General features: G+C 32.4%; 1 protein-coding gene across 1 annotated transcript in view; it reads right to left on the bottom strand.

Moving 5' to 3' along the window:
• The window catches only part of abca4a (ATP-binding cassette, sub-family A (ABC1), member 4a), a 129,295-nt gene that overhangs the window by 48,390 nt on the left and 63,683 nt on the right, over window positions 1-17,222 (bottom strand). Inside the window, 9 exon segments of the mRNA XM_030123010.1 lie at window positions 4,396-4,532; window positions 4,636-4,690; window positions 5,051-5,256; window positions 7,767-7,869; window positions 9,409-9,584; window positions 11,812-11,949; window positions 12,031-12,170; window positions 13,839-13,970; window positions 14,075-14,252. Of these exon segments, the coding sequence (XP_029978870.1) occupies window positions 4,396-4,532; window positions 4,636-4,690; window positions 5,051-5,256; window positions 7,767-7,869; window positions 9,409-9,584; window positions 11,812-11,949; window positions 12,031-12,170; window positions 13,839-13,970; window positions 14,075-14,252 (1,265 nt within the window).

The raw sequence follows: 17,222 nt of genomic DNA, 5'->3' as shown, positions 1-17,222 counted from the left end.
TTTCCAATCTTTTTTTCTGATTTGATCCAATAAACTTTGAATTTACTCTGAGCTTTTATGAAAATCTACATCAGGGATCACCAACCCTGGTACTCGAGAGCCGCTATCCTGCATGTGTTAGATGTTTCCCTCTTCAAACACACCTGATTCAAATGATAAGCCTATCATCAAGATCTGCAGCAGCCTGATAACCTGTCAGGTGTGCTGGAAGAGGGAAACATCTAAAACATGCAGGATACTGGCCCTTGAGGATCTGAGTTTGACACCCCTGATCTAAAACATGCAGGATAGTAGCTTTCAAGGACAAGGGTTGGTGACCCCTGATCTACATGATCAGTAAATTAAATATAGTTAAAGAGGTGATTTTCACAGAAAAATGCAAAAGTCAGAAGATAATATTATCCTCCTAAGACCCAGCTATAGGTTTTCTGTCCACATTTGTGGACAAGAGTTTTGCAACTTTATACAAAAAAAAAGAAAAGAAAAGAAAAGAAAAGAAAAGAAAACTGTCCACCACAAAGGACATTCCATAAAAATTTTAAAAACTACATCTGAAAAAACTGTTACATCATGATGTTTCCAATATAGGCACTTATTTAATAAAAAATGTAAAAAAAAAAAGCTTGGACTTTGCTGACATTTCCTGGGTTGTAGGAAGTTAAAATAAATTGTGATAAATCACAAACAACATCATTTGGAAATAGTGATAAAAATAGTTGTGGGTCTTTAAGGGTTAAAGGTTCAATGTGCATTATATATAGTGACATCTAGTGGTGAAACTGCAGACTGCATCAGATAGACATCTGAGCATGCTCAGTGCACCCTCCACCATCTGTGAAATGGGGGGTAAAACACAGAGCAGTGAGTGAGACCAACTCACTATAAAAATAGACAGTTTAGGCTGTTTTTAAACACTATTTTCCTTGTTTTTATTTATGTATTTATTTATTTTTACTATATATATATATATATATATATATATATATATATATATATATATATATATATATGTTATACATGTTTTGACTGTATAACTGCTTTTTGGAGTTCAAAATTCAAATCCTTGTTGTCGTTCAGTGTGTTCCATTTCACAGTGCATGTTCAACATCCTACATCTCTTATTGATGTACATTCTGAGTGCCTTATTTAGTAAAATCTTGTAAAACTTTAACTCCTCTTTTTGTCTTTTTCTGTTATTCCACCCTGTTTTGACCCTAAAACACGCAGTAAAACAAAACCACTGCAGTAAAGGAACACAAGCACATACTTACAGCAGCTGTAATGAACCTGAAACAGCAGCATGTTTACCTGGACTCATGTCTCAGGAGTTAAAGGGTTAAAACTGACTTGCATCCTCTTGAGCTATTACATAATGCAGTGTTTATACATCATGCATTGTTACGGCTTCAGGCTTATAATTGAGCATCTTTTGTCAGTGTGACGCTCGTCAAAATGCCCAAAGCTTAATGCTTGTTGCTGTTGTTTGGAAAAGCACCTTTGGCCTGACACCATATGATTTTAAAGCTGAATTTGTCTCTACTGTATACACAAACCACTTTTACAGAGATCCCAGAAAAAAGACCCTTTTTTTTTTTTTTAAATCTGCCAGTAGAACAAGTGAGAATGATCTTGGTAAGATTTCTTGAAATCAGATTTTCAAGCTTTGTCTAAAAATAAGTTCTTATATCTCACTGAAAATTTACTCTTTAGGTCATTATGTCTTATTTTAAGTGTGATGAGATATTTTTGACTAGAAATGAGAAAAATATACTTGTAAGATTTCGATTTTGGCAGTGTATCATGGCTCTCTTACTACCTCCAGAGGCGTTACAGAGCTGTGACAAAGGTGGGACTAAATGATGCCACCATTTCATTTACACAGACGTCGTTCCGGAATAAAGGCAAAAAATATTCCCGTAACAGAAGTGCTGTGTAAATGAGGCTATACCACAGGTGTCAAACATGCAGCCCGGGGGCCAAATCTGGCCCGCCAAAGGTTCCATTCCGGCCCTGCAGGATAAAAAAGCAAAACTTAACCTGAACAGTCAAGGTAGTCAAAATCCTTTTGGTTCAGGTTCCACATACAGACCAATGTGATCTCCAGTAAAAAAAAAACAACACAATAACCCATAAATAATGACAATTACAAATTTTCTTTGTGAAAAATTATGTGGAAAAAATTTAAGTGAAAAAAATAACATTACGCTATGAAAATATTAATATTTACAAAACTATTCTTTCACAATAAAATGTAAATAAATACATACGTAAAAACAAAGATGAACAACCCGAAATGTGCCATTTTAACAATATTCCGCCTGTTACTAAATGTTTTGTGCATTTATGGATCCACTGTGAGCTGTGAGTTGTGTTAATAATAAGAGATGTAATATCGTAGAAATTGTTCAAATTTTAGTTCCAAACTCCAAAATTTTAATAATATTCTTCCTGTTACCAAATGTTTATGTGACATTAGACAGAAATTATTCAGTATTCATGAGGGGAGTTATAATTTAAGGGGGAAAATTAACTTTAAAATTCACTTAATACGCACGACTAAGAAGGGTTTTTGTGTTTCAGTCAGTGGGGTGAGACTGTGGAACAGATTTAATATAGAGTTAAAGCAATGTCCAAGCATGAAAGAATTTAAAAGGAGGTACAAAGACACAATTTTTCAGAGGTACAGGGATGAGGGAGGTGTTGGGGATCACTGGGAGATATAAAGATGTACAAGTATGTGGTAAGTGTGTGTACGATAATCACAATCTTATGTTGTATATCAAGTGATTCAGCACTAACAGTCTGAGGACTGGAATCAGGGGTAGGACTGGATGAGCAGTGGCTTCTTCCTACTCCCTTTCAGGCACAACAGTTCTTTTTTTCTATTATTTGATTTTTTGTGTATTGTTTATCATTATTATTATTTTTCTACTGTTTGATTTTTTTTATTTGTGCATTGTTTCTTCTTCTTCTTCTTCTTCTGCTTATTATTATTATTATTATTATTATTATTATTATTATTATTATTATTATTATTATTATTATTATTTTATTTTATTTTTGTTCCATATGTTCTGTATTATGTCTGTGTATGAAATAAACTAACCTAAACCTGTATGTATGTATAGGTGTGTATGTGTGTGTGTGTGTGTGTATATATATATATATATATATATATATATATATATATATGTATAGGGTATATGTGTGGGTGTATAGATCTATGTATGTATATGTATTTACATATATGTTATTGTATTATGTGTTTACGTAAATCATATTATATTTGTTCATAATAATATAAAGCCAGAAACCAAATTATTTAATAGTAAGTATCAGTCATATTATGGTATATAGTATAGATACGATTAGACTAGGAAGGTTATTATTGTTATTAATTATATAAGGAGAAGGGGTGGGAGTTTATAAGTTATACTTCTTCTCACTCCTTTTCGAATATGTATTATATGTCTCATGTTTAAGTGTTTTGTTTATTTATTTTCTTCTGTTTGACATTCATATTCGAAATAAAAACATCAATTGATCAACCAATCATTGTGTGTAAATGCATAAATAATAAGTCGAGGTACAATTTTGTTAAAATTGCGTGAATTTTTCAAATGAAATTTCTTTTTTTTTCAGGTTATTCAGATCTTTTTTGTAAAATGTAAATATTTTCATAATTTAACCCTTTCATGCATAGTGGTCACTACAGTGGACAGTTATTCTACAGCTTTACTCTTGTATATTCATGGGTTTTGTTGTTTTAGTTCCATATCAACCAACACAGTGGACACTTATGCATCATCTCATCAACTGCAATTCATACCATTATTGTAACTTTGCTGTCCTTGATTGGTTCTTGAGTGGAAATCAATTGTTAATATTTATTTTTTGCATATTATCTCCATGAAGTGAGTAATAACTAGTATTAGAATATGTTAAAATGTGAGAAAACATCAGATTAGCTGCATTAAACATGGTTTCATTTCACTGTTTTCATATTACTTGATGATATTGGGTTTTAAATATATGTTTCTTTGCTTCAAGAATAAAATTCATGGTGTAGCTGAGTGGATGTTTTTGTAACTCCATGAAAAACAGGTTGATTTAAAAAAAAAAAAAAAAAAAAAATTCAATCACATTGTCTTTTTTTTTCATGCCTAAAGAGGAATAAAAACACTCAGGAAAAAAAATCTTGATTAAGGTTCTAATAATTCATGCATGAAAGGGTTAATTGGGAGGTTTTTTTGTCCTAAAACAAAAAGAAAAACTTGGATTTGTCATTATTTATAGGTTATTAAGTCATTATTTTACTGGTTTGGACCGCTTGAGATCAAATTGGGCTAAATATGGCCCCTGAACCAAAATGAGTTTGACACCCCTGCTCTATACTTTTCCCAACAACAGCATTAACTGCCCGAAGCAGTTTAGCATAAAGCCACCGTCACCTTTGGGCGGTCCCACATCAACTGTCACTCTGTTGAATCCACAGATACTACTTCGAGAAATCTGCTGCAATGATTTCTTATCTGAGAGTCAGAGAGTGGGATAGAAAGGAAACAGTTCACACAAAGAAGGATAGATGAAACACTGAACTCATGTGCCTCTCATGTTTTGTTTTTTTTTTTTTACCTTGTATGCATTTCCTGTTGGTTGCATTCCCATCAGCAGTGACTTTTAGGAAAATCTAGAAGAAAACAGATTACTTTCCTGTCAGGACCAAAGATTAACAGATGCTCTCATTAATCAAAGCAGTGGAGCGGCTTCATGAAACAGCGTAATTGCTGAAAAGGTGAAAGTCAGGCAATGACTTCATGACAGATTGCCTCAGTTAATCTCTTACTTTCTCTCACGCTTGCTATCAAATATTTGTTTAGCAACGAAAATGAAAATATCATGTGTGCTCCAGTAGCTAATCTTGCTTCTTCACAGTCAGTTATTGGCAGTTTGATTTATGGCCTCATTTTTTAAAATCCATGAGCCATAATGTAAATTGTAAATGTAACTAAGTCTTCTGATTTCAACCTATAAATCACAGCCCGCCCACCTCCTCCAGAGATGTGTCCGACACGCCGAAACTGCTGAGGCCGATGTCCGCCAGCGTCTCCTCCAGCTCTCTAAACAGGCTGGCGTAGGCTCTGGGCTGGAAGTCTCGGTTCGGCAGCAGGTACGTCAGCTCCTGACCGATGGCCTCGATCAGACGGGCCTCCGGGACGTGATGGTGGACCAGGGCGGTGATCTTCTCCAAGTTACCTGAAGGTGAGCAGTAACAGCAAATGATTCACAGAATGTTTTTTGAGCTGGAACGTAATGTTAAGACCTATAAGTTTATATGTATATGTTTTCTGTTATAGTGTGTGTTGAGCCGCATTATGTAATAAATTCCCATTATGTCATAAAAGTTCAAAATGTAATAAGAATGTCACGTCATCTTGTAATAAAGCCGTATTATGTAATAAACTGACGCATTTTGTAATAAACTACCTCAGTGCATTATGTAGTACATTTTTTCGCATTATGTAGTAAGTTATTACAATTTGAGAAGTTTATTACAAAATGCACTTGACACATTTTTATTTTCAGGAAAATGTAATGTGCTAAATTAATCTTCAAACTGTGTGGTTAAAGTTCTGATTACATTACCTGCTGCTCCTGTGACTAACTTCTTCTAAATTGCTCTGAAATTGTATTAATTTGGATTGTTATTGCATAATGAACCATGTTATTACATTTTTTAAAAATAAAAGTGCATTTTGTAATAAATTTCTCAAATTGTAATAACTTACTACATAATATGACAAAATTTATTATATAATGCGTTGACGTAGTTTATTACAAAATGCTTTAGCTTATTATATAATGCGGCTTTATTACAAGATGACATGACATTCTTATTACATTTTGAACTTTTATTACATAATGCGGCTCAACAGTGTGTTTTCCCCCAGACCTGCAGGGGTGCTGTGCTTTTTCTGTCCTTTTTTTGTTTCCCTTGCAGGAGGAAGCTGATGAAATTAATTTGTTGCTGGAGAGGTTAGACGCCAAAAAGGCTTATATAAATAATATAATAATAATATAAATAACTCTTCAAGCAAAAAAAAAAAAAAAAAAAAAAAAAAAAAACCACCAAAACAAGAAAAAAAAAAGAATAAAAACTTGAATATAAATAAAATTTTAAAAAATCTAATGACATAAAATGCTACAATTTTTCATGAATTAGAGTCCTTTTCAGTTGCATATAGTTTATAAACATAAATATTTCCTTAAAGTTATTTGTGGTAGAAAATTAGTATTTACAGTCAGAGCATGAAAAATATTTTAGAAATGTAGAGGAAGAACATTTAAAATCATAGTCATGGATTTAAAACAAATCATTGTTGAGAGAAATTAAGCAAAAACCATCTCTGAGACATTTTGGAAGCAAAGATAACAATTTAAACCAAACTAATCAATGCAATGATATTCATCCCGATATAAAACTATATTAGAACATTTGCTATTATTGTTTTATATCCCAGACCCCTGTTAGAAAAGAAACACCTGAATTCAATGTGTCCCAATACTTTTGTCCACATAGAGTATGACTTATTTATGCTATGAGCTAAGAGCTGTGAGCTTATGCTATGCTAACCCTTTCATGCACTGGCCACTCCAGTGGACAGTTCTTCTCCAGCTGTTCTCTTGTATATTCATGGGTTTTGTTGTTTTAGTTCCATATCAGCCAACACAGTGGACGCTTATGCACCATCCCATACACTGTAATTCAGATCATTACTGTAACTTTACTGTTCTTGATAAACCTGATCTGCACTAACATGTTTGAGTGTAAATCAATTGTTATTTGTTAGACAAGAAGGTTTTTTTTTTGCATATTATCTCCATGAAGTGAGTAATTACTAGCATTAGAATATGTTAAAATGTGAGAAGACATCAGATTAGCAGCATTAAAAATGTTTTTATTTCATTGTTTTCATATCACTTTCTGATATTGGGTTTTAAACACATGTTTCTTTACTTCAAAAATTAAATGCATGGATATTTTTGTGACTCCATAGAAAAAAAAACACTCAATCGCATTGTTTTTTTCATGGCTAAACACTGAAGAAAAAAATCTTGACTAAGGTTCTCATAATTCGTGCATGAAAGGGTTAAAAATCTCCGACACAAACAATTCATTTATGCATGTCATCGTCAATCCAGCCGGAAAAAAAACAGGCGAGGATAAAAAAATTCTAATTTCTCTTTTAGTTTGTTACAGTTTACTCAGGCATAGTAATAGATACAATATTTTAGACAATGGGAATAGATTCTGTGAGGTCTCTAAATGTCCACGGACACCAAGAACATCCATATGAACCTTATTATTGTGAAGTAATTCTTCATTTACTTTGGGTATGCCTTTTTAGGCGTTTTTCCCCTGAAAATATGGTCAGGGTTTAACAGGTTAACATCATTTAATCACTCTAAAATGTAAAGTCAGGTTAGTTGAGAATTATTTGCTGCAGAATTGGTGGTAATAAGGGAAAAAAAATGCAACAAATTCAAGTACAGGACGTGACGGACAGGGCATATCGACAGCAGGGACAGTAAGTGGACGGACTCCTGTTCACTATTCACTGCTAGGACAATGGGATTATGTTCCACTGTCTAATTGATTAAGTGGACCAGACTGAAATCAGGTTTAAAGAGGCTGACAATGGACTTGGCATGAGGCGCTGATCCATAAAGCAGCCCAGACAGTAACGCTGTAATGACGACCTTACCGTCCATCTGTCTGTCCGTGGTCTGGCCGTCCTCCTGGTCCGCTTTAAACTTGGAGCATTTGGAGCATTTACAGTTACAGTCCTCAGTGCAGTCACAGCTCGTCTGCAGGAGGAAACGTAAAAAAAATAAATAAATAAAAAAAATTAAAAAAAAAGTTTATTCTATTACAAATATACAGACTTTATCAGACTTTTCAGTTCATTTTTCCATCAGCTCAAGAAAAACAATGAAATAAGAAGGACCTTCGTTAAGATAAGATAAAATATAAGGTAAGATAAGATATGACAAGACAAGATATAAGGTAAGATAAGATAAGAAAATATGTAAGGTAAGGTGGGATAAGATAAGTTAAAATAAAATAAGATAAGATAAGATGTAAGGTAAGGTAAGGTGAGATAAGATATAAGGTAAGATAAGATATGATGTAAGGTAAGGTAAGATAAGTTAAAATTGGATAAGTTAAAATAAAATAAGATTGGATGTAAGGTAAGATAAGTTAAAATAAGATAAGATAAGATGTAAGGTAAGGTAAGATAAGTTAAAACTGGATAAGTTAAGATAAGATAAGATTAGACGTAAAGTAAGATAAGTTAAAATAAGATAAGATAAAATTAGATAAGATGTAAGGTAAGACAAGGTAAGATAAGTTAAAACTGGATAAGTTAAAATAGGATAAGATAAGATGTAAGGTAAGATAAGATATGATATGATGTAAGGTAAGGTAAGATAAGTTAAAATTGTATAAGTTGAGATAAGATAAGATAAGATTACATGTAAGGTAAGATAAGTTAAAATAAGATAAGATAAAATAAGATAAGCTGTAAGGTAAGATAAGTTAAGATAAGTTAAAATTGGACAAGTTAAAATAGGATAAGATAAGATGTAAGGTAAGATAAGTTAAAATAAGATAAGATAAGATGTAAGGTAAGATAAGTTAAAATAAGATAAGATGTAAGGTAAGATAAGGTAAGATAAGATATGATATGATATGATGTAAGGTAAGGTAAGGTAAGATAAGTTAAAATTGTATAAGTTAAGATAAGATAAGATTAGATGTAAGGTAAGATAAGATAAAATAAGATAAGATGTAAGGTAAGGTAAGAAAAGGTAAGATAAGTTAAAATTGGATAAGTTAAAATAGGATAAGATGAGATGTAGGGTAAGGTGGGATAAGTTAAAATAAGATACGATATGAAGTAAGATAAGATATGATGTAAGATAAGATAAGATATGATAAAATATGATTAGATAAGATAAGATGTAAGATAAGATAAGATAAGATAAGATATGAAGTAAGATAAGATATGATATGATGTAAGGTAAGATAAGATATGATGATAAGTATTTATATAAATTTAGATTTAAATGTAAATATATATTTACAAACAATCAGAATCATCTATATTCTGCTGTTTATTAAGTTACAAATACAAGATATAATTAAAAGGAGAAAAAAGTAAAATTACTAAAAACAAAACTCTTTATACTATTAACTCTATGCTCAGTTTAGCGCAATTTTTTAGTGTAATTGGGATGATGATGGTCCTGATGGTCCAAAATATCCTCCAGGTCTCACAAAATGAACCTAATCCAGCACACATGAAAGGAAAACAGGTACATATAAATACAGGAAGTTCCCACCTTTCCATCCTGTTTCATCCGTCGGACCAGAGTGAGGTAGAACCCGGCTCCGAAGCAGTTCTTGAGGAAAATGGGGGAACCGCAGCAGTAGAGGCGTCCCTGGGAGATGATGGCCACGCGGTCGCTCAGCAGGTCCGCCTCGTCCATGTGGTGGGTGGACATGATCACAGTCCGCCCTGAAACGGACAAAAAAAGAGAGGGAAGTAAAGACTGAGAAAGAAAACGAATGAATGAAGAGGAGTTTAAGGTTTAGTCTGTGTCAGTTTGGGGAGTTATTCCTTCTGTCTGTTCCAAACATCTGCCATATTTTAAGTAAGCTGAGTTAAAATTGACATTTTTACAGACATTTGAAATTTCATCCATTATAAGTAAATGGGGAAAAAAAAGATTTAAAAATTTAACAAAAAATTTCAAAAAAAGCTATCACTTAGATATTTTGCAGAGTGATGTTTAAAATTAATCTCTATATGTCGGCAATATTTTAAGTAAACAGTTAAAATTGATGTTTATATAGTGATTTGAAATTTCGCCCATTATAAGTAATTGGGGGAAAAAATTTAAGATTTATTCCTTCTGTCTGTTCCAAAAATCTGCAATATTTTAAGTAAATTGAGTTAAAATTGACGTTTTTATAGCACTTTGAATTTTCACCCATTATAAGTAAATGGGAAAAGAAAAAGATTTCAAAATTTAACAAAAAATTTTAAAAAATTAGCTACCACTTAGAAATTTTGCAGTAATGTCTAAAATTTATCTCTATATATCTGCAATATTTTAAGTAAACTGAGTTAAAATTGGTGTTTATATAGTGATTTGAAATTTTGCCCATTATAAGTAAATGGGAAAAAAGAAATTTAAATTAAAAAAATTTTTGAACTTGGACTTACTGTTCCAAAAATGTAATCACATCTTTTCAGGGTCACTGGCAATCTATAAACCCAATTTGGTATGAATTCAACCTCTAGTTTTGCTGCTAAAGTGTTAACAAACAAACAAACAAACAAACAAACAAGTGCTTCCAGGCACAACAAGCCCCGCCCTCGCACGTATTTTAGCTTATTTTGGCTTCGATCCAGCTGATGTCATCATGTCTATGCATGTGCTGATGTCAGTGTATCAATTGCCTGTATATATGTGCCAAGTGTGAAGTAAATTGAAACAAAATTGATGTTTTTATAGACATTTGAAATTTCACCTATTATAAGTAAATGGGGGAATTTTTTTTTTTTCAAAAAATTCATAAGAAATTTTAACTTTGACCTATTTTTCCCAAAATGTAATCACATCTATTCCGGGTTATTGGTAATCTATACACTAAATTTGGTATAGATTCAATAAATAGTTTTGCTCCTAAAGTGTTAAAAAACAAACAAACAAACAAACAAGTGGTTCCAGGCACAACAAGCCCCGCCCCTCACACATATTGTATCTTATTTTGGCATCGAACCAGCTGATGTCATCATGTCTATGCATGTGCTGATGTCAGCATATCAATTACCTCTATATATGTGGCAAGTCTGAAGTAAATTGAAACAAAGTTGATGTTTTTATAAACATTTGAAATTTCATCCATTATAAGTAAATGGGAGAAAACAAAGATGTAAAAAATGCATAAAAAATTTGAACTTTGACCAACTTTTCCCAAAATTTAATCACATCTATTCTGGGTCACTGTCAATCTATAAACCAAATTTGGTATGAATTCAACCGATGGATTTGGTGCTAAAGACGTTTGAAATCTCACCCATTATAAGCAGATTGGAAACAAAAAAGATTTTAAAAATTCATTAAAAATTTAAACTTTGACCTATTTTTCCCAAAATGTAATCACATCTATTCTGGGTCACTGGCAATCTATAAGCCCAATTTGGTATGAATTCAACCAACAGTTTTGCTGCTACAGACATGTGAAATTTTGCCTATTATAAGTAAATGGGAAAAAACAAAAGATTTAATAAATTCTTAAATATTTGAACTTTGACCTATTTTTCCCAAAATGCAATGACATCTATTTTGTGTCACTGGCAATCTATAGACCAAATCTGGTATGAATTCAACCGATGGATTTGATGTGAAAGACATTTGAAATTTCACCCATTATAAGCAAATGGGAAAAAAAAAAAGATTTTAAAAATTCATAAAAAATTTTAACTTTGACCTAATGTTCCCAAAATGCAATCATATCTATTCTGGGTCACTGGCAATCTACAAACCAAATTTGGCATGAATTCAACCAGTAGTTCTGCTGCTAGGGTGTTAACAAACAAACAAACAAACCGAACCAAAAAACCCCTTTCCTCCCTTTCGGGGGGGTGGGGGGGTGTTAATATAGTTTTAGACCCTCAGCAGCTCCATGACCTCAGTGTGTTATACCAGTATGTGTCCAGTAGGTGTCAGTGTTACCTGCACGGTATTTGAGCAGCAGGTCCCAAATGGAGCGTCTGGAATAAGGATCAACCCCCGAAGTGGGTTCATCCAGGATCACCACTTTAGCCCCGCCCACAAACGCCAAGGCGACTGACAGCTTCCTCTGCATGCCGCCTGAGTCACAGCAGTGTCACAATGAGTTTGTGGCACATCCATCATAGTTTATGAACGTGGATATGATGCTTTGGGACCAACCTGAGAGGTTCTGGGTCAGTTCATCTCTCTTGTGGGGTAGACCCAGATCCTGCAGCATGTTCTCCGCCTCCTCCTCAGCCTCTGCGATTGGACGGCCTTTCAGCAGCGAGTAGAAGAGGATATGTTCCGCAACAGTCATACTGACGGAAAGCAAAAACACAGTTACACAAACAGTACGACTTAGATCAAATATAAAACTTCTATGTTCTATGTTACAGAATACAGTCCGATGTAAACGTCAGATACACATGAGGTCAGAGGTCACGCCATATAGTCACTTTAACCTTTACAACCCATTTAATTCTGCTTTTTGTGTGGTTTCTAAGGCTGTGCACATATTTTCTGTATTTTCTTGGTGTATGTGAAGAAAAGAGAATGAGAAATATATATGTATAGTCATTTCAACCCTGCAAAAACAACACAAATAAAGGTGGAATAAGACTTTGCACTGTAGTGTATGTATACAGGGTGGGGAAGCAAAATTTACAATATTTTGAGGCAGGGATTGAAAGACAGAGTATGGCCAATTAGTTTATTGAAAGTCATGAGAACTTAAATCTTCAAATCATATTTTACTGCATTTCTAACGGTCTTGTTGTCTACCTCAAGTTCAATTGCCATTTTTCTCATGGATTTGGTTGGATTCTTTAGGATTTTGGATTTGAGAGCTTTAATAAAAGCTTTGGTACGTTTTTTGTTGCTTCCTCCACTTCCAGACTTTCTCGTAATAGTTTTGCTCATAGTCATTCTCTTCTTTCCATTATAAACAGTCTTTATGGACACTCCAACTATGTTTGAAATCTCCTTTGGTGTGACGAGTGCATTCAGCAAATCACACACTCTTTGACGTTTGCTTTCCTGATTACTCATATGGGCAAAAGTTTCTGAAAAGGTATGGATAATAGTGTTAGGTATGATTATGACATCAATATATGTTTGGTTTCAAAACAATTGACGTAGTGCCTGCTGAGAAAAAAACAACTAAATGTTCATTGTAAATTTTGCTTCCCCACCCTGTAAGACACTGGTGTAATGCTCAATAATCTGACTTAACCCTTTATGTTTTTGCCAAGTGCAAAAATTCCACAGTCTTGAATTGAATTAAGCAAAAAAAATTTTTAAAAAATTGCTTGAATTAAGGAAAAAAAAAATCTTCAATTAAGCCAAAAAAACATCTCAAATTTAGCAAAAAATCTTGAATTAAGCAAAAAAAAATTCTTGAATTAAAAACTTCAACTTTTTTCTTTGTTTTAGTGCAAAAACATTAAATTATGAAAATATTAACATTTACAAACTATCCTTTAACAATTACATGTGAATAACCTGAACAAATATGAACAACCTGAAATATCTAAAGAAAATTAAGCATGATTTTAACTATTTTCTGCCTGTTACTAAGTGTTTAGTGTCTTTGTAGAGCCGATCCATAATGCACATGTAGAAATAATAAATTGAGGCAGAATATTGTTAAAATTGCACTTATTTTTCTTATGAAATTTCAGTTTTTTCAGGTTATTCACATAGTTTATAAAAGTAAGTATTTTCATAATTTATGGTGTGTTTTTTTGCACTGAAACAAAGACAAAAATTTGGAGTTGTCATTAGTTATAGGTTATTATTTTATTATTTTACTGGTTATTTTCTCACTTGGGTTCAAATCGGGCTGAATGTGGCCCCTGAAGGAAAATGAGTTTGAGACCCCTGCACTAAAGTAATGTAATATGTAATATGTGCCCTATAAAGGGTCAATAATCCCAGAATGTTGAAAATATCTTCAAGATGAATATTTAAAGAGGTATTCCACATACTACTGAAAAAGGATGTTATGCTGAGGGCACATTCCCAGAGACAGACGGATGGTGTCCATGTCTGTGCAGATGTCCTTTCCATAAATGGTGGCTGTCCCTGATGTCGGAGGGAACATACCAGTCAAAATAGACCTGGGATATGGAGAAAAAAAAATAAATAAATAAAGAGCTGTGAGGAGAAATACAGCCACAGGGGGAATTAAATATGAAATCTAAAGAACATGTGGATGTCGTACATGGTGGTGGTCTTCCCAGCCCCGTTGTGACCCAGAAAAGCAGTGATCTGGCCCTCGTAGAAGCTGATGCTGAGGCCGTCCACAGCCGGTCTGTAGCTGCTGCCGAACACTTTCACCAAGTTCTGGATGCAAACACCTTTCACCAGGTCAGTTGGTTCGGCCTCGAAGAACAGCTGACCTGCACACAGCGAAATCAACCAATCAGAGGGGTCAGTGAAAGGAGGGAGGAGTTTAATTATAATTAGAACGCAGCGTTTATGTTGATTTTATGACTTTTGTACCATTTTGTGACCAAAAGTCAGACTGAATATTATTAAAAATGGCAAATAATGTTACCATGATGAGATATTTTTCACATGACAGTAAATTTTCATGTTAAAACAATACACACTTTTGCCCATAAAGCTGAAATGATTTCGCTTTCAGACATGTAAAATAAAATAAAAAGAAATAAAATATCACAAAAAGAAGGTAAATAAAAACTAATAACAAGTGGAATAATAGTGATAATAAATCATTTTAAAAGACAAAAGAAAAAAATGAGCAAAATGTAATAAAAGTGTAAAATACAGGGAAAAACAAAATAATGAAGAATAAAATAAATAACAATGAGGAATAAAATAATAAAATGAAGTATTACATCACAAAATGAAACAAAAAAATAAAAACAAATGGAATAAAATTGATGATGAATCATTTTTTAAAAAGAAAAGAAAGAGCAAAATGTAATAAAACAGTAATATACAGGGAAAAACAAAATAATGACAAATAAAATAAATAATAACGAGGAATCAAATGAAATATTACATCACAAAATGAAACAAAAAATAAAAACAAATGGAATAAAACTGATGATGAATATTTTTTTAAAAAGAAAAGAAAGAGCAAAATGTAATAAAACAGTAATATACAGGGAAAAACAAAATAATGAAGAATCAAATAAACAATAACGAGGAATCAAATGAAATATTACATCACAAAATGAAACAAAAAAATAAAAACAAGTGGAATAAAGTTGATAATAAATATTTTTTTAAAAAAAGAAAAAAGAATGGGCAAAATGTAGTAAAAACAGGAAAAATAGAGGAAAAAGTAAAATAAAATAAAGAAGAATACAATAAAATATTACATCACAAAATGAAACAAAAAAAAATAAAAACAAGTGGGATAAAGTTGATAATAAATATTTTTTAAAAAGAAAACAAAAGAATGAGCAAAATGTAGGAAAAACAGGAAAAACAGAGGAAAAAGTAAAACAAAATAAAGAAGAATACAATAAAAAATATTACATCACAAAATGAAAGGAAATAAAAAATAAAAACAAGTGGAATAAAACTGATCATAAATAAGCAGAAAAAGAAAAGAGAATGAGCAAAATGGAGTAAAAACAGTAAAATAAAGGGAAAATAAAACAACTTAATATAAAATAAAATAAAACAATGAAGAATAAAATACAATTTTTACCCCTATTTATACACATCAGTAAACACCTTTTACCAGATTCAATGATTCCACACTTTATCTATAACAATAAATCACTTTATCACCATCATTTAATGAGAAGAGATAAAAAACATTTTATTCCATCTTCATAGAAAACAAAAAAAGTATATTTTCAGGTTAATACTTATAAATTCATATTGTAACATGATACTGATCAGCTTTTCTTTTTCATTTTATTAGTTATCCGGCTCTTTTAAAGCAGGTATAATCATTGAGTGGATTGTTTCTAGATTCTAAAATTACATCACACTGACATTTTAGCCGCCATTCCTTCAATATTATCTATGAACTCAATGTAAAAGCAGAAATTTTAGACTCAAAGCCATGAAAAAGAAGCATTGATAAATATAATCTATACATTTGCTCTTCAGTTTTCTTTTCTTTTTTTTTTTTTTTTTTTTATTCACTGCGGTACGTTAAAAAGAGCAAACGTACATCCTGCAGAAGCGTAAAATCTCAAAACATGACATGCATGACAGCGACCGCAAAGGCTAGGTAGTTAATAATGAGGATTTACATCAGATGGAGTAAACACCAGCATGGGAGTTAATTACTAAACCACTGATCCTTAGGTCATATCCATGCAAATAAGGTTAAATAAACACGAGAAGAAGGCAGGATGTAGTAAATCAGAACTGCGACAAAAGGTGACACATGTAACAGCTTATTCGTCCTCATATCCTGGATGGTTTTGTCTGAATTTCGGAGTGAGATCAGCGGACTGGAATGTAACAAAGTGTAAAGAAAGGTCACATATTAACTAAGCAGGAACATGAGAAACTACTGTTGTGTGGGTTCACATATACTGACATGAGCAAACAAACCGAAGGACGTTCAGCTCCTGCGCAGTAAATCTGAAGTGACAACAAAAGTGAAAAAATCAATAACAACATGAATCCGTGAGGTTGTCGGGTTACGCACAACACAAACCCATGCACCTTCTTTTTATTTTTACCTTGGATATGTCCTTTATTACCTGTATTATATCCTTAGAGGTTGTACATGTTTGTTATCTGCAATATAGAGTTAGCTTTTGTATATTTTAGTAGTATTTGTATATTTAACCCTCTGATATCCCGTCCAGCAAGGCCCTTACTAAGCACCAAATGTGCCTTTTTGGCACACCTGTGGAATAATGTCAAAAAAAAATTTCATACAGTTTGTTTTTAATTCTTTTACACTTTTTTTCTATTTCATCAACTTGGGCTGTAAATAAAAATACCAAATACTCAATAACTGTCACATTTTTTAACCCTTTAAATGACGTGTTTGTAATGTAAACAAACCATTTTTTTGGATGCAAAAACACCAAAAAAAATTGTTTTTTTTTTTCAATATTCTACATAAAAAGTGGATCACATATTATTTGATTTTTTCAGCCTGGCATATGTCAATGATTGACAACACTGGTTAATTTGCATTATTGTTTTTGGCGCTAGGTCAAATGTTCAAAAATACTAGCATCTGTGACCAAGTGTGCGTAAAATGCACACCTATAAATCAAACTATTAAATATTATATATTGATTTATTTTTCTGCTTTAATTTGATTTTGTTTTTGTAAATCAAGGTCAGCCCTAATCATACATATCAAATAATCATTTATTTTAGATTTTTTGAACCCTTTAAACGATCTCTTTTCATCA

Source organism: Sphaeramia orbicularis, chromosome 20, assembly GCF_902148855.1.
Source record: "Sphaeramia orbicularis chromosome 20, fSphaOr1.1, whole genome shotgun sequence".
In the NCBI taxonomy this organism is placed as follows: Eukaryota; Metazoa; Chordata; class Actinopteri; order Kurtiformes; family Apogonidae; genus Sphaeramia; species Sphaeramia orbicularis.
Note: the sequence above shows the minus strand (reverse complement) of the source record. Positions and strands in the feature narration are given on the sequence as shown.